The 24,862-nt window shown below is 40.2% G+C and overlaps 1 protein-coding gene across 1 annotated transcript; it reads left to right on the top strand.

The window, feature by feature from the left end:
- Positions 1–286: 286 nt before the first annotated feature.
- Positions 287–21,792, top strand: ero1a (endoplasmic reticulum oxidoreductase 1 alpha). Its single transcript, XM_024135290.2, has 16 exons — positions 287–703; positions 12,138–12,257; positions 12,353–12,436; positions 12,653–12,697; positions 14,440–14,510; positions 16,120–16,193; positions 16,477–16,597; positions 16,806–16,852; positions 17,028–17,036; positions 17,142–17,168; positions 17,572–17,664; positions 18,428–18,674; positions 19,398–19,467; positions 19,613–19,699; positions 19,901–20,037; positions 20,215–21,792. The coding sequence occupies exons 1-16, from the start codon at positions 614–616 to the stop codon at positions 20,273–20,275; spliced, it is 1,383 nt and encodes a 460-aa protein (XP_023991058.1). The 5' UTR covers positions 287–613; the 3' UTR covers positions 20,276–21,792.
- The last annotated feature ends 3,070 nt before the right edge of the window (positions 21,793–24,862 follow it).

Here is a 24,862-nt window from a genome sequence, read left to right on the forward strand (position 1 = left end):
TATCAGTTGTCAGTTGAATATTACGTTACAATTGACAATACGGAACATACAAATGGTCACGTAGTTCACGTAGTCGAGTGAGGCAAGCACGCTTCCGGTTGCCTCACTCGACTACGTGAATTACGTGACCAGTTGGCCCACAATAGTTTAATTAAACAATGTCAGAAACGGAGGTTGCTGAATATATGTTCAGGTGAGCCTTTTCCATTGCATGCAGTGAATAGTAAAACTTCCACGAATAACCAATGCTAAAAGCGTCTACCAAACGCTGTCAATTGCTCCTAACAGAGCGGAAGAGGCGAAGCGAGATATTTCATTCTAGCCAAAATCTGTCCAAAAATCAACCCAATGGGCTTATTTTTGGACCTAAGCTTGTAGTGTGCCTTTCAGCCTTTGGGACAATGACTCCCATTGTTAGGGCGGAGACATGAGCGTCTCGTCATTATATAAAACATCTCTGCTCATGAGCATGGGATAAATCGCTTGATGAATCATACATACATACCCTTACCTCGGTGTGACTGGAGCATTTTCCTCCGAATTAACGGCAACGTTTAGCTTCAATCTCTTAAAACTTTTAAAAGTGTTGAATTACAACTATATCTGCAACGAAATGAAGCGGTATATTTTTCTGGGTGTTCTTTCGATGTATTACCTCCAGGTGTCAAGCTCGAGCTCTGCCGCGCACGGGTGTTTCTGCCAGGTAATCAATGCTCTTCAGCTACCAATATTTTGCTGCTGTCTACTAGACATTTCTATTGGTTTGATATTTGTTTCACTGTGACGAATGCCTCCGAAACTTTTAGAACACATTCTGGGTTATTTTCAATTTCTAGCCTACCCATTGATTCTTGAGGAATATAACTTATCAATGAGCTGGTACAACTACTGTCTTACTATATAATAACCTAAAATAGATTCTATGCCTCCATTAGGTTTTGTTGTTCAGAGTCGCTGTAAACAATGTATAACTTAAAAATGTGACTCACCTGGATTCGGTCTTATGTAGCAACATTTGAAATTGGTTTGTTTACATTGGATAAAAGTAGAGACTCAGAGCTACAAAATGGTATATCATACATGGCATTTTTTTGTTGTTGAAACAATGGGAAAGTAATTGTGCTTTGAAAGTTGATACACTTATAAACTCACGTATACACTTATAAACTTTTGTGAAAAGGGCCTTTGAATGTTTTGGCACCTACTTGAGAGCAATCCTTTGTCTACACCCATTCAGCATTGTTCACACCCTCATAAGCCAGCCCCACCCATCTCTTTAAGGATTCACATGAGGTCATGTGCTAAACATTGAGTAGTGTAGTGAAGACTAAAAGTGGTAGTAGCCTACAATAAGAAAATATTCCAGGTAAACAGAGTGTCCAGATAAAAATATTTTATAAATATTAGATGACACTTACCCAGACACTCTTGTCTAAATTGATGGGTCATGTGAAAGAAATGCTATAACCCCCAGTACCCAAAAAGTACTAAATTGTCATACTTGAGTAAAAGTATAAATCATTTGAAATTCCTTATATTGAACCAGACTGCACAATTTTCTTTTTATATATATTATTGACGGATAGCCAGGGGCACACTCCAACACTCAGACATAATCTACAATCGAAGCATTTGTGTTTAGTGAGTTTGCCAGATCAGATGCAGTAGGGATGTTCTCTTGATAAGTGTGTGAATTGGACAATTTTCCTGTCAAAATGTAACGAGTACTTTTGGGTGTAAATAGTACACTATTATTCTGTTTATTTTATTTATTTAACCATTATTTAACTAGGCAAGTCAGTTAAGAACAAATTCTTATTTACTATGACGACCTACCAAAAGGCAAAAGGCCTCCTGCGGGGACCAGGGAGTGGGATTAAAATAAAAAAATGCAATATAAATATAGGACAAAACACACATCACAACAAGAGAGACAACATGACATAAAGAGAGACCTAAGACAACAACATAGCAAGGCAGCAACACATGACAACACAGCATGGTAGCAACACAACATGGTATCAGCACAAAACATGGTACAAACATTGGGCACAGTCAACAGCACAAAGGTCGAGAGACAACAATACATCACACAAAGCAGCCACAACTGTCAGTAAGAGTGTCCATGAATGAGTCTTTGAATGTAGAGATTGATATAAAACTGTCCAGTTTGAGTGTTTGTTGCAGCTCGTTACAGTCGACAGCTGCAGCAAACTGAAAAGAGTAGCGACCCAGGGATGTGTGTGCTTTGGAGACCTTTAACAGAATGTGACTAGAAGAACGGGTGTTATATGTGGAGGATGAGGGCTGCAGTAGATATCTCAGATAGGGGGGAGTGAGGCCTAAGAGGGTTTTATAAATGAGCATCAACCAGTGGGTCTAGTGACGGGTATACAGAGATGACCAGTTTACAGAGGAGTATAGAGTGCAGTGATGTGTCCTATAAAGAGAGGAGAGTGCACCGTCTAGCCATACTCCCAAGTACTTGTATGAGGTGACTACCTCAAGCTCTTAACCCTCAGAGGTAGTAATAACACCTGTGGGAAGAGGGGCATTCTTCTTACCAAACCACATTACCTTTGTTTTGGAGGTGTTCAGAACAAGGTTAAGGGTAGAGAAAGCTTGTTGGACACTAAGAAAGCTTTGTTGTAGAGTGTTTAACACAAAATCCGGGGAGGGGCCAGCTGAGTATAAGACTGTATCATCTGTATATAAATAGATGAGAGAGCTTCCTACTGCCTGAGCTATGTTGTTGATGTAAATTGAGAAGAGTGTGGGGCCTATGATTGAGCCTTGGGGTACTCCCTTGGTGACAGTTAGTGGCTGGACAGCAGATTTTCTGACTTTATACACTGCACTCTTTGAGAGAGGTAGTTAGCAACCAGGCCAAAGACCCTCAGAGACAACAATACTCCTTACCCGCCCACAAGAATGGAATGGTCTACCGTATCAAAAGCTTTGGCAAGTCAAAAAAAATAGCAGCACAATATTGCTTTGAATCAAGGGCAATGGTGACATCATTGAGGACCTTTAAAGTTGCAGTGACACATCCATAACCTGAGCGGAAACCAAGATTTGCATACCCGAGAGAATACTAATAGACATCAAGAAAGCCAGTCAGTTGATTATTGACAGTTTTTCAACACTTTGATAAACAGGGCAAAATAGGAAATTGGCCTATAACAGTTAGGATCAGCTTGATCTCCCCCTTTAAAGAAAGGATGAACTGTGGCTGCCTTGCAAGCAATGGGAACCTCCCCAGAAAGGAGAGACAGGCTTGTGATGATAGGGGCAGCAACCTTAAAGAAGAAAGGGTCTAAACCATCTGACCCAGGGGTCAAGTTTAAGGAGTCTCTTTAAGAGCACCTCGGACTCAGTGACTGCCTGTAGAGAGAAACTTTGTAGCGGGGCAGGGGAAAAAGATGGAGAAGCATTGGGGATAGTCGCATTAGAAGGGGTGGGAGATTGAGGAAATGTTGGACGGGCAAGGAGGCATGACTGAGTCAAATAGGAATCCTGACTTAATGAAGTGGTGATTAAAGGAGCTCAGCCATGTGCTTCTTGTCAGTCAACAACCACATCATCACCATTAAGGGACATGGGAAGCTCTGTGAGGAGGAGGGTTTATTCTCCAGGTCTTTAAACGTTTTCCAGAACTTCTTGGGGTTAGACCACAGAGGAGAGAACTGCTCCTTAAAGTAACAACTTTTGGCCTTCCAGATGGCCTGAGTGCAGCTCATTTCTATTTGCTGAACGATAGCCAGTCAGTTTGAGTATACATTAGAGGTTGACCGATTATGATTTTTCAACGCCAGATACCGATTATTGGAGGACCAAAAAAGATACGATCGATTTAATCGGCCGACTTTTTTATATATATATATATATATATATTATATATTTGTATAATCAAAATTACAACAAATACTGAATGAACAATGAATACTTTTATTTTAACTTAATATAATACATCAATTAAATCAATTTAGTCTCAAATATATAATGAACACTGTTCAATTTGGGTTTAAATAATGCAAAAACAAGTGTTGGGAGAAGAAAGTAAAAGTGCAATATGTGCCATGTAAAAAGCTAACGTTTAAGTTCCTTGCTCAGAACATGAGAACATATGAAAGCTGGTGGTTCCTTTTAACATGAGTCTTCAATATTCCCAGGTAAGAAGTTTTAGGTTGTAGTTATTATAGGACTATTTCTCTCTATACCATTTGTATTTCATAGACCTTTGACTATTGGATGTTCTAATAGGTACTTTAGTATTGCCATTCTAATCTCGGGAGTTGATAGGCTTGAAGTCATAAACAGCGCAATGCTTGAAGCATTGTGAAGAGCTGCTGGCAAACGCAGGAAAGTGCTGTTTGAATGAATGCTTACGAGCCTGCTGCTGCCTACCACCGCTCAGTCAGACTGCACTATCAAATCATAGACTTAATTATAATATAATAACACACAGAAATACGATCCTTGGGTCATTAATATGGTCAAATCCGGAAACTATCATTTCGAAAATAAAACGTTTATTCTTTCAGTGAAATACGGAACCGTTCCGTATTTTATCTAACGGGTGGCATCCATAAGTCTAAATATTGCTGTTACATTGTACAACCTTCAATGTTATGTCATAATTATGTAAAATTCTGGCAAATTAGTTCGCAACGAGCAAGGCGGCCCAAACTGTTGCATATACCCTGACTCTGCATGCAATGAACGCAAGAGAAGTGACACAATTTGCCTAGTTAATATTGCCTGCTAACATTAATTTATTTTAACTAAATATGCAGGTTTAAAAAAAGATACTTCTGTCTATTGATTTTAAGAAAGGCATTGATGTTCAGGTACATTCGTGCCAATATTGTGCTTTTTTCGCAAATGCGCTTTTGTTAAATCATCCACCGTTTGGCGAAGTAGGCTGTCTTTGTTTGGAAGAAATGGTCTTCACACAGTTCACAACGAGCCAGGCGGCCCAAACTGCTGCATATACCCTGACTCTGTTGCACAGAACGCAACAGAAGTGACACAATATCCCTAGTTAAAATAAATTCATGTTAGCAGGCAATATTAACTAAATATGCAGGTTTAAAAATAAATACTTGTGTATTGATTTTAAGCAAGGCGTTGATGTTTATGGTTAGGTACACATTGGTGCAACGACAGTGCTTTTTTTCGCAAATGCGCTTGTTAAATCACCCGTTTGGCGAAGTAGGCTGTGATTCAATGATAAATTAACAGGCACCGCATCGATTATATGCAATGCAGGACAAGCTACCAACCATGTGTAGTTAAATAGTGATTATGTTAAGATTGATTGTTTGTTATAAGATACGTTTAATGCTAGCTAGCAACTTACCTTGGCTCCTTGCTGCACTCGCATAACAGGTAGTCAGCCTGCCACGCAGTCTCCTCGTGGAGTGCAATGTAATCGGCCATAATCGGTGTCCAAAAATACAGATTGTTATGAAAACTTGAAATTGGCCATAATTAATCGGCCATTCCGCTTAATCGGTCGACCTCTAGTATACATGTTCCAAGCCTTTCACCAAATGCAATTCTTGAGGTGGAGTAACTGCAAGATCACGGTCGAACCAGGGACTGAACCTGTTTTTAATTCTCATTTTCTTTACGGGGGCATGTTTGTTAACAATACCACTGAAAATATCAAAAAAGAAGGTCCAAGCGTCTTCGACAGAGGGGACGAATCAAGCTGATTCTATACCAATTTACAGAGGCCAGTTCATGAAGGAAGGCTTGCTCATTAAAGTTTTTTATTAAGTGTCTATGACAAATCAGGACAAGCTGTAAAACAGTGATCACTAAGGTCATTACAGAAAACACCAGATTGATACCTATGAGGATTATTTGTGATAACATCGAGGAGAGTAGCCTTTTCTGGGTGTTGGGAGTCGTACCTTGTGGGATTGGTGATAATCTGAGACAGATTTAGGGAGTCCCATTGCTTTAGGACATGGTCAAGAAGTTTAAGCACGTCCCAGTTTAGGTCACCTAGCAGGACAAATTCAGACTTAGTTTAAGAGGCCAAGAGAGAGCTTAGGGTACAGGCCGGTGCTGATGGAGGACGATAGCACCCAGCAACAGTCAAAAAATAGCTATTTTGAAAGTTTAATGCTTAAAACCAGCAAATCAAATTGTTTGTGGACAGACTTGGTGGAGACAACCGAGCACTAAAGATTGCCACTCCCCCACCTTTGGAAGATCTGTCTTGCCGAATAAAGGTTATAACCAGAAAGGTTAACATAAGTATTCAAAACACTCTTCCTTAAAATGTATTGTCACTATAGGGGGTGCTGTTTCAACTTGGACATTTATCGTTCCCAAATTAAACTGCCTCGTACTCAATTCTTGCTCGTACAATATGCATATTATTATTACTATTGGATAGAAAACAATCTCTAGTTTCTAAAACCGTTTGAATTATTTCTCTGAGTGAAACAGAACTCGTTTGGCAGCGAAATTCCTGACAGGTACTGCAAAATCTGAAAATGTTGACCCTGTTCTAGGATCAGTTTAAAACTCTGTATGTATCCTATGGGTCGACATGAACTGCACGCGCCTTCCCCTGGATGTCAGTAACCAATGAGAATTGGAATGGAGTTTCTAGGCAGATCTCAGACCTTATAAAAGCCCATGGCATGGGGGGTGCACTCTTTTCATTGTTCGTCATTGCGCAAAGCAGGACCTCAGCATGGCGTTCGGAAAAGCTCAAGTTATCGGCCTTAGATATATCCGTCTGTGATTTAATTCGATATAGGTGTTAGACACATCATAACAAAGTTATTTTAAACCGAGTTATATCAGTTTATGCGAGTATATTGCGATTTTCGGATTTTCCTTAGTATTGCGTTTTGAAGATTTGGGCATGTCTGCGCCACATAGCTAATGTTAGCTGCTATTTCCAAAGTTGAAGAGGACGTTTTACAACCGAGCAACGATTATTTTGGACAAAGGACAACTTGCCCAAGATTCTGATGGAAGCTCGTCCAAAAGTAAGAGCTATTTATGATGTTAATTCGTATTTATGTGGAAAAATTTAAAAGGATTTGTCCGCCATTAATTTCGGCACTGGTCTGGCTGTAACGCACACTGTATGTCTAGTAACGTTAATTTTAAAAATCTAACACAGCGGTTGCATTAATAACTAATGCATCTTTCATTTGCTGTCCAACCTGTATTTTTTAGTCAAGTTTACGATTATTTATCGATTAGATTAGGTGCCTCTCCAAGATGGCGCCGGCCAGAATGCCTGAAATGTTGCTACTGATCACATTGTATAACCACGATTTGTGCTGCTAAATATGCACATTTTCGAACAAAACCTATATGCATTGTGTAATATGATGTTACAGGACTGTCATCTGATGAAGTTTATCAGGTTAGTCAAATTATATATCTTTTGCTGGATTGTTACGATCGCTAACCTTTGCTGCTGGTAAATGCGGTTGTGTTTCTGGCTATTGGTAAGCTAATATAATGCTATATTGTGTTTTCGTTGTAAAACACTTAAAAAATCTGACATATTGGCTGGATTCACAAGATGTTGGGCTTTCATTTGCTGTACGCTGTGTATTTTTCAGAAATGTTTTATGATGAGTAATTAGGTATTTGACGTTGGTCTCTGTAATTATTCTGCCTGCATCGACGCTATTTCAGATTGCAGCTGCAATGTAGAACTGTGATTTATACCTGAAATATGCAAATCTTTCTAACAAAACATATGCTATACAATAAATATGTTATCAGACTGTCATCTGATGAAGTTTTTTCTTGGTTAGTGACTATTTATATCTTTATTTGGTCGAATTAGTGATGGCTACCTATGCAGGAAAAAAATGGTGGAGAAAAAAAAGTTGTGTCTTTTGCTATGGTGGTTAGCTAATAGAAATACATATTGTGTCTTCCCTGTAAAACATTWAAAAAATCGGAAATGATGGCTGGATTCACAAGATCTGTATCTTTCATTTGGTGTCTTGGACTTGTGATTTCATGAACATTTTATTATATGATATCCCTGTAGCTTTAGGCTAGGCTATGCTAGTCAGCTTTTTTGATGGGGGGATCCCGGATCCGGGTTTGTGACTCGTTAGAGGTTAACGACATCTCAGTAATGACCAACACATCTGGATTGGAGCTGTGAACCCACACTTTCAATTGATCCATTTTAGGTAATAAGCTTCTAGTGTTAATGTGCAAAAAATCCAGGCTTTTACGAGAGCAGAAATCAGTGGAGCAGATATCAGAGCACAAGTCAGAATTGGGGCTAGCAACAGTAGATGGGCCAGGGTGTACATGCACATTTACAGATATCATCAACAGTAATACAATCAAGGCATGGGCAGAGGACAGGGAGAGCTCTGCAGTTTTGATTTATCAAATCAAATTTATTTATATTGCCCTTCGTACATCAGCTGATATCTCAAAGTGCTGTACAGAAACCCAGCCTAAAACCCCAAACAGCAAGCAATGCAGGTGTAGAAGCACGGTGGCTAGGAAAAACTCCCTAGAAAGGCCAAAACCTAGGAAGAAACCTAGAGAGGAACCAGGCTATGAGGGGTGACCTGTCCTCTTCTGGCTGTGTGGGGTGGAGATTATAACAGAACATGGCCAAGATGTTCAAATGTTCATAAATGACCAGCATGGTCAAATACTAATAATCACAGTAGTTGTCTATTTATGACAACTGAATGTGCATCAGATGGCAACAAGATCATATTGTACAGCAATTTCATCAGGTAACATGAATACAAAGCCGGCGAGAGGTGGTTAGAATAGGATGGGAGGCCAACAGTCTGTGTAACCAATAGAGAGTCAGAATCCCGAGTGTGGGAACAAACATAGACTGTGAAGTAAAAGTTTCCAAAAATATAAATAGTAAAGTAATATACAGATACTCCCCAAAAACACTGAAGTAAAAATACTGTAAAGTACTACTTAAGTACTTTTGACCACTGCCCAAATGCCTTCACACCAGTACATTAGCATACTTTATATACTGTTACACACACACTTATCACATAGTATTTCATACATGCTGAAAGTTAAGGCCATGCTACCTGAATTGAAACCTGAGCGAGGTGCACATGTACAGTACATAAACAGATGCATGCGCCATACATTTATGTGGTGGATACTTGATACAGTCACATTATATTGTTGTGGTACGTCACAAAATCATGTTACGACCACACATCAATATTAATTTTATACACTGCTCAAAAAAAATAAAGGGAACACTTAAACAACACAATGTAACTCCAAGTCAATCACACTTCTGTGAAATCAAACTGTCCACTTAGGAAGCAACACTGATTGACAATAAATTTCACATGCTGTTGTGCAAATGGAATAGACAAAAGGTGGAAATTATAGGCAATTAGCAAGACACCCCCAATAAAGGAGTGATTCTGCAGGTGGTGACCAGAGACCACTTCTCAGTTCCTATGCTTCCTGGCTGATGTTTGGTCACTTTTTGAATGCTGGCGGTGCTCTCACTCTAGTGGTAGCATGAGATGGAGTCTACAACCCACACAAGTGGCTCAGGTAGTGCAGCTCATCCAGGATGGCACAATCAATGTGCGCTGTGGCAAGAAGGTTCGCTGTGTCTGTCAGCGTAGTGTCCAGAGCATGAGGCGCTACCAGGAGACAGGCCAGTACATCAGGAAACGTGGAGGAGGCCGTAGGAGGGCAACAACCCAGCAGCAGGACCGCTACCTCCAGCAGGCCACAAATGTGGATGTGATACCGTCTGTAAGACCACGTGTAACATTGCCACGTGCCACTGCATTTATCACAATTCAGGACCAGACTTCTTCCCCAACTCCATAGTTGGTGAAGAAATGGTGCATGTAGTTGATGACTGCGCTGCTGTCTTTGCTTGCTTGGGCCAGCTCTCTTTTTGATGGGAGGCATTAGACCATTCCCTTGTATGACTGGTGGAGGAGAGTCAGGCGGTGTCTACTGATGTTGAAAGACAAATATTTTTGCATTATTATACAATAGATGCAAAATGGCATTCTGAGATAACATCACTAATGTTACACAAACTTCATACACGTAAATTAATGTTAGCTAGCAAGCCAGCCATCTAACGTTAGCTAGTCACAGCAAGCTTTAACTTGGGATCTTTTGTTTAGACATGTAACATTAGCTAGCTAAAAAATTAACTATAATCCAATCCATAAAGTAACGTTACTAGCAATAAAACCGATTGTCATAGCTAAAGTTAGCCAAATAAATTAGGTTCAATGGTAACGTTAGCTAGCTAACATTAGGCTATAACTAGTAATGTGAATGCATTCTGAGAAACATCACTAACGTTACACACTTAATATACGTAAATTAATGTTAGCAGGCAAGCCAGCCATCTAACCTCAGCTGACGTTAGCTAGCTAACAGCAAGCTTTAACTTGTGGGGTCTTTTGTTTCGACATGTCACGTTAGCTAGCTAAAAAATTAACTATAACCCCAATCCGTAGAGTAACGTTACTAGCAATACAAACCGATTGTCATAGCTAAAGTTAACCAAATAAATTAGGTTCAATGTTAACGTTAGCTAGCAAGCCAGCTATTGAACTCCAGCTGGCTAGCTAACAGCAAGCCTTAACTTGCAATGAAAACAACTTTCTGACAAAATTAGAAACGTATACTATCTGAAACTGTAGCTAGATTCTTACCCGTATACATGGATGAAAGCTTCACAGCAGACTGCAACCCCTTTCATTAAATAAGACGTCCTGTGTCATTTTCATTTAGTTTGCACTGCTTGTTGGCCCGTTGTGTTCCACTGATTTCTAAACTTGGTCAACTTCTTCAGTGACAACAACACTGTTGATCGCCGTTTCTTCCCCATCACCGTCATCAGAAGACTCTCTACAATGTCTTCTTCAATGAAAATGTTTTCACCTAAATCGGGGATTTCCTCATCGTCTGATTCATTTTCTGAGTCAGAGGCATGATCGTCCTCCAGAAAGTAGTCCATCACAACTTTAACTTTATCCAACTGACCTTTGTCGATAGCGCCTGATAAATTTAGGGCCGCAATGTAATTGAGAGCAGTAGCAACATATTTGCAGTTCTCCATGGCTAACATTATATCTTTAGAAAAAACTGCAGTAGAAAGGATTATCTACGCATAACGAGCAGCTAATTTTATAGACACAAGATGCTACATTGCAGAACAATCTGAAACTCATCTCTCAGCATGTCCAGCCCACTCATTATCTCAGCCAATCATGGCTAACATGAAGGTTCCTGTCTTTTTCTTTGGCTAAACCAATAAGGCTCGTAATTTAAACCACTTTATTCGTATTTACAGATGGCATAATAGTTTGTTATTAAGGAACATGAAAGTTCACATGTTCAAGAAGGCATTTCTGCCAAAAAACGCATTTTGATAAAACAATATTTTTTACTTTCAAATGGCTCTCCTGTGAAGTCGTGACTTGTGACATACGCCTAGTTTCCTGAATCGGGTCACATTTGTTTATGACTGGGATGGGCAACTGATCAATCAAGAGTTAAAGGAAAACTCCACCCAAAAAACTATTTTGCATCATGAGATGTTGCATTTTGCAAAATACATAATAAGGGGATGATTTCTGTATTTTGAAACTTAAATATCTTGAAAACTTTATTGCTGAATAGCTAAACATTCCGAGACTATGTCAACAATGGACTAATGAAACAAATGTCAAAATATCATTTTTGGGTAGAATTTTCCTTTGAAATAGTAGAATACACAAGGTGCAATTTTTCAAAATGTGGTTGTGCATCAGCAGTTTTTCCTCTTGTTAGGTCAGTCACTGACAGTCACTCAATTAACCAATGTTTTTAGATTGGTAAATTAGTGTAGCCAGCTATCTAAACGTGTAGTAATCATGATCGAATTACTGACTAGGAGGGCCCCCATTGCTTTTGTTAGTCACTCTCGCTCAGATATACAAAAATGTTAACATTTCTCTCCACCCTATGGCAAAAAAGTGTTCAGATCAAAGTTTCTGGTTTACAACTATCATGTTTACATCATGGACTGGCAGTAGTCTATGAATTATAGGCCCTACAGTTGAAGTAGGCGTACAGTTTATGAAGTACACTTTATTTTGTTACCACAGGTGACCGGTAGCTTGGATGACTGCGCTTGTGATGTGGAGACAATTGATGCCTTCAACAATGAGCGACTCTTCCCCAAACTTCAGAAGCTGCTCGAGTCTGACTATTTCAGGTTTTATAAGGCAAGTCAGACTTCTCACACCTGTCATTTCATGTGTCCCAACTACAGTATATCATGATAAAATCTATATCTCTAATTCTCTACGCCGTTCTTTAGGTGAACCTGAATAAGCCATGTCCATTCTGGACAGACAATGGCCTCTGTGGGCAAAAGAACTGTGCCGTGATACCATGTACACCAGTGAGTATCTTTCTAACGTTGGCCTACCTCTGTCACTGATCAAATAACGATTCATATAAGTTGAGTGCATAGCAATAGAAAGGATCTACTGCTTATTAGACTTGCTTTCAATGAGAATGACGGCTCTATAACTCACATTTATATATACGTGCATTTGGTCGGGTCGCCCATAAAGCTACATAGGGGACCTTTTAAGATTGTACTCATGTTCCACAGAATGAGGTTCCAGAGGGAATCAAAACAAATGGCCATCACAATAAGGTAATATGATTAAGAACTTTATGAAGGGGAATTATTTGAAATTAGGGTCATATCACATAGCTACTGTAGTGCACTTAGGCCATTTACAGTTGAAGTCGGAAGTTTACATGCACTTAGGTTAGAGTCATTAAAACTCATTTTTCAAACACTCCACACATTTCTAGTTAACAAACTATAGTTTTGGCATGTCGGTTAGGACATCTACTTTGTGCAATGACACAAGTCATTTTTCCAACAATTGTTTACAGACAGATTATTTCACTGTATCACAATTCCTGTGGGTCATAAGTTTACATACACTAAGTTGACTGTCTTTAAAAAGCTTGGAAAATTCCAGAAAATTATGTCATGGCTTTAGAAGCTTCTGATAGGCTAATTGACATAATTTGAGTCAATTGAAAGTGTACCTGTGGATGTATTTCACGGCCAACCTTCAAACTCAGTGCCTCTTTGCTTGACATCATGGGYAAATCAAAAGAAATCAGCCAAGACCTCAGAAATAAAAATTGTATACCTCCACAAGTCTGGTTCATCCTTGGGAGCAATTCCCAAACGCCTGAAGGTACCACGTTCATCTGTACAAACAATAGCACGCAAGTATAAACACCATGGGACCACGAAGCCGCCGTACCGCTCAGGAAGGAGACGCGTTCTGTCTCTGTCTCTGTCTCCTACTTTGGTGCGAAAAGTGCAAATCAATCCCAGAACAACACAAAGGACCTTGTGAAGATGCTGGAGGAAACAGGTACAAATTATCTATATCCACAGTAAAACGAGTCCTATATCGACATAACCTGAAAGGCCGCTCAACAAGGAAGAAGCCACTGCTCCAAAACCACCATTAAAAAAGCCAGACTACGGTTTGCAACTGCACATGGGGACAAAGATCGTACTTTTTGGAGAAATGTCCTCTGGTCTGATGAAACAAAAATATAACTGTTTGGAGGAAAAAGGGGGAGGCTTGCAAGCTGAAGAACACCATCCCAACCGTGAAGCATAGAGGTGGCAGCATCATGTTGTGGGGGTGCTTTGCTGCAGGAGGGACTGGTGCACTTCACAAAATAGATGGCATCATGAGGAACGAAAATTATGTGTATATATTGAAACAACGTCTCAAGACATCAGTCAGGAAGTTAAAGCTTAGTCGCAAATGGGTCTTCCAAATGGACAATGACCCCAAGCATACTTCCAAAATTGTGGCAAAATGGCTTAAGGACAACAAAGTCAAGGTATTGGAGTGGCCATCACAAAGCCCTGACCGCAATCCTATGGAAAATGTGTGGGCAGAACTGAAAAAGCGTGTGCGAGCAAGGAGGCCTACAAACCTGACTCCGTTATACCAGCTCTGTCAGGAGGAATGGGCCAAAATTCACCCAACTTATTGTGGGAAGCTTGTGGAAGGCTACCCAAAACGTTTGACCCAAGTTAAATAATTTAAAGGCAATGCTACCAAATACTAATTGAGTGTATGTAAACTTCTGACCCACTGGGAATGTGATGAAAGAAATAAAAGCTGAAATAAATCATTCTCTCTACTATTATTCTGACATTTCACTTTCTTAAAATAAAGTGGTGATCCCAACTGACCTAAGACAGGGAATTTTTACTAGGATTAAATGTCAGGAATTGTAAGAAACTGAGTTTAAATGTATTTGGATAAGGTGTATGTTAACTTCTGACTTCAACTGTAAATGTGCTAAAACAGTTGAACTACGTTTGTGTGTCTCTGTGTATGCGTGCAGTACTCAGCTGAAGCAAACAACCAGGAGTGTGAGAAGGCTGAGACGCTTGGAGCAGTGGACAGCTCCCTCAGGTACGGTACGAGTTCTATGCCGAGTCTGATGTAGCATTAGGCAGGATTAGGCGGCCGCCTATGGTGGCAGATTGACGAGGGTGGCATTTTCTGAGCTAAACTGACCAAGACGCACATCCAACAACAAATAAAACCTCACATAATTCTTCCCAAAAACAATGACAATTTCTCTCAAAAAGCATATGGGCTTTCAAGGTGAGCACTGATGCCGCTCTGTGATAAACAGTGCCAACTTTGTCAAAGGCAGGGGCGCAAAATATTTTGCTTGTCCATTCCCAGCGTGCCACTCCAGGGTGCTGTTGGACAGACTAATCGCTGCGGCACTCTACCAACATTTCATCAAAAACATAATCGAACATAAAACATGTAGCAGATATAATCTACCCTATGTGGTCTTTTCTGTAGCCTACAGACTGGAGATAAAATGTATGATAATGTAATTAAACTGACACTTTTTACATCATGCAGGTTTCTCCGTTCAAATAGCCTAACCTAAATGGCGCCCATCAAATAAAATATGCGCTGGGCCTTACGAGTGGTGCAGTGGTCTAAGGCATCAATACAGACCCGGGTTCGATCCCAGGATTTGGGGGGTTGGGGGAGGGTTTGGCCAGGGGGTTTTACTTGCCTTATRGCGCTCTAGCAGCTCCTTGTGGGGGGCCAGGTGCCTGCAGGCTGACTTCCGGTCATCAGTTGAACGGTGTTTCCTCCGGCACATTGGTGCAGCCGGCTTCCTGGTTAAGCCGGCGAGTGTTAAGAAGCACTGTTTGGCGGTCATGTTTCGGAGGACGCATGACTCGACCTTCGTCTCTCCCGAGACCGTTAGGGAGTTGCAGCTATGAGACAAGATCGTAATTGGATTGCAATTGGATATTACAAAATTGGGGCGAAAAGTGGGTAAAATAAAACCCAAAAAATAATAATAATGCGCTGACATTTTAACAAAAACATATTTTAAAACCAGGTCAAAGTAAAATTGACAATATGGAATGGACAATCAGGCTACTTACAACTGCTGTCCAGGAGTTTTATCCTGTGGGCAAATTGTCATGACCAGTGGGTTTCAAGTTTGTATCTGTACATTTTTGATGAGCGAAAAATAATATACTTCTGCATTTCCCGCTGTGTAAACACATTGATTCTCAATGCAAATAGGCTCAGGATAACTCCTGATAAAGTTGGGTAGCTGATATTCAGAGCTTAAATAGTCATTGTGATTAGTCACAGTAATCAGGACTAATTAAGTCAATGCAACTGCCTGTTACAAATGGTAGTCCTACCACATGGATGGGCATTCATGTAATTATATTGCGGGCCAACGCTGTAGGCTACACCCCAGTAAGCACAGACCGACATCTTTTGAAGGTAGATTCTGGACCAAATCTGACCCAATGATCTTTTCAACTTTCATTCAGAACCGAAAAGGAACCTGATTTCAACATCTGGAAAATACGTATTTTGCTTATCGGGACTATTGTAGTTTTGCGGAAAGCAGCTATTTTTTTTGTCTCTCCTAAGGCGGCAGAACGGCCAGGACCGGGCCTGATGCTACTTCATCCCTTGTGTTGGATCAATAGCTTGACATGCCTGTGGTTGTTTTTCTGTCCAGTAAGGAGACCAGGCAGGCCCTCCTGGAATGGAACAAGCATGATGACGAGGCAGAGCGATTCTGTGTGATTGATGGTAAGTAAGCTAACCATGTTCTCTTCTCAGTGAAGGATTTTGTAGAATTTAAATATTTTGAATGTTAAACTTGTCCAAATATCTGTGAAGGACAGCTAGACTTAACATTATTTGTGCCTGAGGCAACAGCCTTTCATTCAAGAGGGATGTTAAATCTTCCATCCTCTTAGCATCCTCTTGTGCTGTAGGCCACAGTATCCTGTAGTAGGCTGCAGTATGGTAGAATAGATGCAACAAACTCATCCCCTTTATGAAGGTTAATTCATACGCTGTTTATTCTAAGATGAGGAGTCTCCTGATTCCCAGTACGTGGATCTACTGCTAAATCCAGAGCGCTTCACTGGATACAAGGGGCCAGAGGCRTGGCAAATCTGGAACAGCATCTATGAGGAGAACTGCTTCAAGTAAGACTTGGTTACACTTTATAATAACTTTCATGAATAAGTCATTATAAATGCTTTATGCATGTCATACATGCTTATGAGTTGTAATGCTTATAAATGTTCATAAATGCTTCCCTTGGATGTGAATCAGTTGCCACTTAAACAATGAAATGGCATTGCAATTTAGATTTTGGATGTTAACAGTAGGCTACAATATGATTTTCCTCAGACCATACACTGTGAAGCGACCTCTAAATCCTATGGTATCTTACAGTGGTAAGTCCACCTGATTTACCCACTGTAGTAATTCCATAATCTTCAAATGCAATAATTAGCTTTAAAGAATAAGTTCAAATTGATCTAAGTGTCAAGAATATACAGTATATATTTTGTATTGCAAGTTACAACCAAAGATTTTCATTGATCTTTTATTGTTTCTTTCCACCCACAGGAACTGATGGTAAGGATCGTGTTGTTTGCAATTATAGTTATTTTGGACCATGGAATGTTTGTTCATTGAGCTCAATGAGTATCCCATAAAATTAATAATCTCATGTCTTTGCAGGGAAGACATTTTACAGTTGGCTGGATGGTAAGCAGTAAAACACTTGTAACATTGACCAAAACCCCGTAACTGTTATCAGGAGAGCGGCAGGTAGCCAGCAGTTAGAGGTTCGAATCTCAGAGCCGACAAGGTGAAAAATCTGCCGATGTGCCCCTGATCAAGGCACTTAACGCTAATTGCTCTGGATAAGAGCGTCTGCTAAATTACTCAAATGTATATGAATGACGTCCACTCATTGTCCTATGAATATCTTGAAGCACAATGTTCGGATACATATTTACCCCTTTCACACTATTGTTCTGTGCCGAGCTGTCTTGGTTACAGTGCTAGAAAAGGACAATGGGGAAAATAAAATATTGGAGCCAGCACAGGTTGCTAGGTTGACTGACCAATGAGCCTCAGTTGTCTATCATCCCCGATATCCTCCCAGGCCAGTGTGTGGAAAAGAGGGCTTTCTTTCGGCTCGTCTCTGGGCTCCACTCTAGCATCAACATACACCTGAGTGCCCGGTACCTCCTAGATGGTGAGTCTCTCACACACACACACACACACACACACACACACACACACACACACACACACACACACACACACACACACACACACAAAGAGGAAGCTGGTTGGTACACTACATGACCAAAAGTATGTGGAGACCTGCTTGTCGAACATCTCATTACAAAATCATGGGCATTAATATGGAGTTGGTCCCCCCTTTGCTGCTATTACAGCCTCCACTCTTCTGGGAAGACTTTCCACTAGATGTTGGAACATTGCTGCTGGGACTTGCTTCCACAGCCACAAGAGTATTAGTGAGGTCGGGCACTGATGTTGGGCGATTAAGCCTGGCTCGCAGTCGGTGTTCCAATTCATCCCAAAGATGTTCGATGTAGTTGCATGTTGCCCAGATTAACTGTTATGCCTATACCATATTTACTTTTCACCTCTTTATATCTGCAATGGGAATATAAAATGGGAATATGTATTACAATATGTCCATTGATGAGGGGTGTATCAAAGAACCTGCACAGAAACATCTGCTAATCCCAACCCCCTCCCCCCTAGACAGACAGATCTGAGAGGATTTGATTTAATCAGTATAGTGCCACCTTGCCCTCTGATAGGCTTGCTTACATCTTGTCCAATCCTCTCAGATCTATCAGAGGGCAAGGTGGCACTATACTGATTAAATCAAATCCTCTCAGATCTCTACAAGTGTCCAGGGGGTATGGGCTAGTGGTTGTTTCTGGACAGAGCCAAAGTCTCACCTCCTTCCTCCTCCCTCTCAGACAACTGGTTCCAGAAGAAGTGGGGTCACAATGTCTCTGAGTTCCAACAACGTTTCGATGCCCAGCTGACCAACGGTGAGGGCCCAAAAAGGCTGCGCAACCTCTACTTCCTCTACCTGATCGAGCTGCGTGCCCTGGCCAAAGTCCTGCCTCTTCTCCAGCGCCCCTCCTTCCAGCTGTACACTGGCCAACCCACCCAGGACCGACAACACAAACGCGTGCTCCTAGAGCTCCTCCAGGTGGCCAAGTGAGTGTACTGCAGGCAAATAATTACTGGGTCAATCCAATTATGTAAAACACTAAGCAGAATGTATAAATATGTATTTGGTCACGGTCCAGATGAATTAACAGTATATTGATACACCATGTTAAACAAACAAAGTCATACTATAGCAGGGTTAGCCATCTGGTGGACCGAATTTTGCCTACGGGTGGTTTTATTTGCCCCCCCCCAAGTTTTCTGAGAAAAATGTAACATTTTTGTAAAGATTTTGTTGGACATAAAAGACGCTAAAAACAACTGGAAATCAGTTTCAAGTGATTTTCATTCAAGAAATCTGTTCCCAGGTGTTCTCACGCATAATAGACACATGATCATATACAAATGTAAGCAAGGTTTGAAATTATTGTTTTAGTCAAACATTATATCGGTTTGGCTTCTTGCGGTCAATTTGCAATCTCGAAATTATTTTCCCGGACCCCCGAACATCTGCTCAAGAAATAAATCGGCCCGCAGCTGAATCTAGTTGATGATCAATGTACTATAGGGTATTATTCATGCAGTCTTCATAAGCACTCCATATATGCTTCATAAATAATGTACAAGCAAAATCATATTACATCAAATGTATTTATATAGCCCTTCTTACATCAGCTGATATCTCAAAGTGCTGCATAAAAGCTGATGTACTCTAAAAGGTACCTACTTGTGTTGTATGATCGCAGTGAAAAAGTCTCTAACACCCCTCAGGTCTTTCCCTTTGCACTTTGACGAGACGTCTCTGTTTGCTGGGAATAAGGAGGAAGCTGCCAATCTCAAGGTCAGTATGCTATAGGCCTACAGTATAGTACTCTTAGAACACACTGAACTCTTTGGACGATATGTAGTCATGTCTGTCGAACTACTCAACCACTATCTGTGCTTCTCTTTCTGTTGTAATTTCTCTTTCTTTTCATTGACGTCAGGAGGATTTCAGGCTGACCTTCCGCAACATCTCCAGGATCATGGATTGTGTGGGCTGCTTTAAGTGCAGGCTCTGGGGCAAACTACAGGCGAGTGAACAGGAGAGTCCTCTTAACTCTTTGTGTGTGTGATATTTGACTGCTCAGACATTTATTGTGGCGATACAAAGATCTATTTTAGTTAGTGAGGTAATATTGTTATTGTATTGTAGACACCTTGACCAATGTAGAGGGATTGGGGTGACTTAGGTTGTTATGAATGCTATAAGTATGCACTCTCACTCCATGCAGACTCAGGGGTTAGGCACAGCCCTGAAGATCTTGTTTTCCGAGCGACAGATCGAGGCTCTGCCCAAATCCAGCAGCGCCCGGCTCACTTTCCAGCTCAGTCGCCAAGAGATAGTGTCTCTCCTCAATGCCTTTGGAAGGTACAATAGTTCCTGGCATAGAATTAGATATACTAGAAAAGACATGCCAGTTCAAATCAACATGAAATCTATATGGCCCCCACTTCTTTTAACTTTCAACCACTCTTAACTCTACTCAAACCCATTTCATACAGGAACTTCACTGTGTAAATAAAAGGTTAACATTTTGTTTTTCAGGATTTCAACCAGCATCAGAGAGTTGGAGAACTTCCGATCACTGCTGTCTAAGGTCCGGTAGCCTGAGCCCACACGTCCCTACAGAGAGCCACATACCCACAAAAGAATAACCAGGCTGATTAGAAATGATTCAAAATACAACAGCATCAGCATGTAGCTGGGGTGTTTGGGGCTGCTGAAAGACACAAGTGAAAGTCCTGACAAGTGACTTACAAGGGGTCTAACTAAACAAACAAAGGAACATGGGCCGTAGCCAATCCCCTTTGAGCTACTTGCCAATAAGGGTGTCTACAGTTCGAATCAGAGTTTGAGTATTTGTTACATTGTTTTTTTTTTATTGTTCCGGTTGGCTTCACATGCGGGTCACAAATGTCAAACGAACTAAAATTCCTAAACAAAACCACCTGGCCATTCAAGGCATAGTTTTTTTGGACAAAAATGCTCACGTTAAATCAATCTGATTATCATGAAGCATCACTGTGTCCCAATCTTCATATTATTTTGTTATTCCAAAAACATGCGGGAGGAAACAACGCAATCCATGCTCTAACTGCTACGTGAATTGGCAATATTCAGTAGCCTATATCCCCGGTATAGTATGGAACGCTGTTTGCGTCTTTGCGTGTCAAAAAAGATACACGTCAAATAACACTATTTGACACGTTAAATAAGCTTTTAAAGTCACACGTCAAATAACACAGTTTAATTGTAGAATCTTGTGTTGGACCGCAACTTCTGGTATTCTTCAGTTCATGAAAAGAAATAGCTAGCCAGCTACTAAACCCTGTTGCCCAAAGCTAACGTTATAAGCAGCCAGCTAGCTTCATGAGGCACGGGTTATGTGTTATGAAGCTTAGGCACAATATTGGAATTTGCTGTTTGCCTTTTTGAAAGTGATGCAAAAGGTTACAATTGGTGGAATCCTGCCTTATTTAGACTAGATAATGTCAAACAAGGTTGGAATGTGAAGCGATGAAATGGGGTGTCAGTCTACTTTGGTGACACACACAGAACACAACTGTGAAGGGTTTACGCAAATATTAGCGCTGTAGCTCTTATCGCAGGACTGTGACTGTGGGAAATCACCTCCCCAGTCAGCCTATTGTGTATTGACGTTCATATTGCACTGTACAGCTTTACCTAAGGAGTGGGGATCAATGAAATGGGCTATCAGTCTACTCAATACCCAATATATTTTTTCCCAATGTCCTCCTCAGAGTTATCAGACTTGTTTTTCCTCTGGAATAGTGTTCAATACACATAGGTTGACAATAAATGTGGCTCAATTCACAGTTCTTTCAGAGTCCCACAATAAGAGCAACGACACTAATGTTCTCTGGGTGTCACTGAGTAGACTGATACCACATGTCATTGATCCACAATCCATAGGTAAGGCTAGTGGTTACAGTGTTGGGCCAGTAACCGAATGGTTGCTAGATCGAATCCTCAAGCTGCCAAGGTAAAAAAAAATCTGTCGTTCTGCCCCTGAACAAGGCAGTTAACCCACTGTTCCTAGGCCATCATTGTAAATAAGAATTTGTTCTTCAACTGCCTAGTTAAATAAAGGTTATATATATATATATATATATATATATATATATATATAAAAAATGCTGTACAGTGAAATAAGTATGCCCCTAATGCAATTCTAAAGTCTAATACATCCAGTGTGAATTAAACAGATTATTGTCTTTTGATTTTATATAACATTTCAACCTCGTTTAGCATGATCTATTCAATTATGTCATAATTCTACTATTTGTATTAATTTGCATTACTGTCAATTACTTTTATTTTGAAGGCTGGCCGCAAAGTCAACTATTGTGGCTATTTTCACATAGATGGTCCGACCACCATTAATCAAATAAGAACAGTCTTATAAATTAGGGTTATTTTAGATGACAACAAGCTAGCTAACTATAGCTACTGAAACAGATTGTTGTTTTGCAACTTTACCAGCATCATAGCATACATATCGATGAATCGTTGTGACATATGAGTGATTGTGTAATAACTACGTACAAAAATTATGAACTATTCAGGTCCTGATTGGTCAACAAGCTTATTTGACACGTCTGTTGATCAAATAGTGTTATTTGACGTGTATCTTTTTTTGACATGCAAAGACACAAACGGTGTTCCATAGTATAGCTCTCTCCACTAATCTGCATCGGATGCGCTCATAGATGCGCTGCTACTCAGAGAATGTTTCAGAAATACAAAGTTATGATGCTGCGTGGATTCCATCAAATGGTCGCAGTCAAACAACCATTAATACTGCGCGACAAGGGTTATTTTCCTGTGTTTGGTCTGAACTGCGTTCTCGCCTGCAGCGAACCGCACCACGGTACAAATTAATCGGGGAAAAACTGCTCCAAACCAATTGGATGTGAAAGCCCCCTTAGATACTGTATTAGGTTATAAAAAAAAAAAAAAGTTGCACCGTTTTGCTTCCAGTACTTTTTCACAATGGGTTTATTGGCGAGTGGATGACTATGTTATCCTCAAACATTTTGCACACCACATATGTAAAACGCGTTGACCATTGATATGTGTACACTCCTCAGGGCTTTTCTATGTGCTGTAAGGCAACTGAATGTAATGGGATGTTTTCTATGAGTGAAAAAATAAACATTGGCGTGTCCTACATCATCTACATAAAGAGTGCCCACTTTGTGAGGGAAAATATAATATACAAATGAAAGTGGTCCACATCTCTTATTGCTGTAAGAGTAAGTAGCTTTGTCTGAGTCAGAAAGACTCCTATCTCCTGTAGCAGCTTGATGAACAAGTACACTCGCTGGTCCGGACACTAGTCTATTACAGAGCCTTATGCTGAGTACCAAGTAGAGAGCCATCAGGTCCTATTTCTTGACTCTGGGATGCTGGCCTTCTAAGCAGAGTTGCAAAGAAAAAGCCATATCTCAGACTGGCCAATAAAAAGAACACAGACACTGGACAGAAGAACTCTGTTTAGAAGGCCAGCATGCCGGAGTCGCCTCTTCACTGATGACGTTGAGATTGGTGTTTTGCGGGTACTATTTAACGAAGCTGCCAGTTGAGGACTTGTGAGCCGTCTGTTTCTCAAACTAGATACTCTAATGTACTTGTCCTCTTGCTCAGTTGTGCACCTGGGCCTCCCACTCTTTCTATTCTGGTTAGGTCCAGTTTACACTGTTCTTTGAAGGGAGTAGTACACAGCATTATACAAGATCTTCAGTTTCTTGGCAATTTCTCACATGGAATAGCCTTCATTTCTCAAAACAAGAATAGACTGACGAGTTTCAGAAGAAAGGTCTTTGTTTCTGGCCATTTTGAGCCTGTAATCGAACCCACAAATGCTGCTGCTCCAGATACTCAACTAGTCTAAAGAAAGCCAGTTTTATTGCTTCTTTAATCAGGACAACAGTTTTCAGCTGTGCTAACATAATTGCAAAAGGCTTTTCTAATGATCAATTAGCCTTTTAAAATTATAAACTTGGATTAGCTAACACAACGTGCCATTGGAACACAGGAGTGATGGTTGCTGATAATGAGCCTCTGTACACCTATGTAGATATTCCATAAAGAAATCTGCCGTTTCCAGCTACAACAGTTATTTACAACATTAACAATGTCTACCCTGTATTTCTGATCAATTTGATGTTATTTTAAATGGACAAAAAAATTGCTTTTCTTTAAAAAACAAGGACATTTCTAAGTGACCCCAAACGTTTGTGTGTGTGTGTGTGTTCCAAAATTATTGGGACAGTGACACATTTGTTGTCGTTTTGACTGTACTCCAGCACTTTGGATTTGAAGTGATACAATAACTGAGGATAAAGTGCAGACTTTCAGCTTTCATTTGAGGGTATTTTAATCCATATCGAGTGAACAGTTTTGAAATTACAGTACTTTTTGTACATAGTCCCCCCCCATGTTAGGGGACACAAGTATTGAGAGAAATTGTGTATTAAAGTAGTAAAAGGTTAAGTATTTGGTCCCATATTCCTAGCACGCAATGATTACATTAAGCTTGTGACACTACAAACCTGTTGGATGCATTTGCAGTTTTGTGTTTTGATTATTTTGTGCCCAATAAATGGTTAATAATATATTGTGTCATTTTGGAGTCACTTGTATTGAAAATAAGAGAAGGTTTCTAAAAAGTTCTACATTAGTGTGGATGCTACCATGATTACGGATAATACTGAATGAATCGTGAATAATGATAGGTGAGAAAGTTAGACACACAAAAGTGACACCATACTGTACATTAGTTACCATTAATTTATATTGGGCACAAAATAATCTGAAACAACACAAACCGATACAAACAGCAAATGCATCCAACACATATATAGAGTCAAAAGCTTGATGTGGTCAATGGAATATGTGACCAAATACTTCACTTTTTACTACTTTAAAACATGTGAATTTGTCCCAATGCACTTTAACCTCCCATAGGCATTGTATAATGTCAAGTCCAAGGTGCTGGAGTACAAAGCCAAAACGGAAAATGTGTCACTGTCCCAATACTTTGGAGCTCACTGTACTTTACTAGCGCATTCACCAGTACAAACATTTGTTTTTCACCAGTACACAAACACTTTTTTTTTTTTTATAATGCATTCCACTGCTAATCTGCTGTGGGTTTCCTCTGTTCCAA

Source organism: Salvelinus sp. IW2-2015, unplaced genomic scaffold (assembly GCF_002910315.2).
Source record: "Salvelinus sp. IW2-2015 unplaced genomic scaffold, ASM291031v2 Un_scaffold245, whole genome shotgun sequence".
NCBI lineage: Eukaryota > Metazoa > Chordata > Actinopteri > Salmoniformes > Salmonidae > Salvelinus > Salvelinus sp. IW2-2015.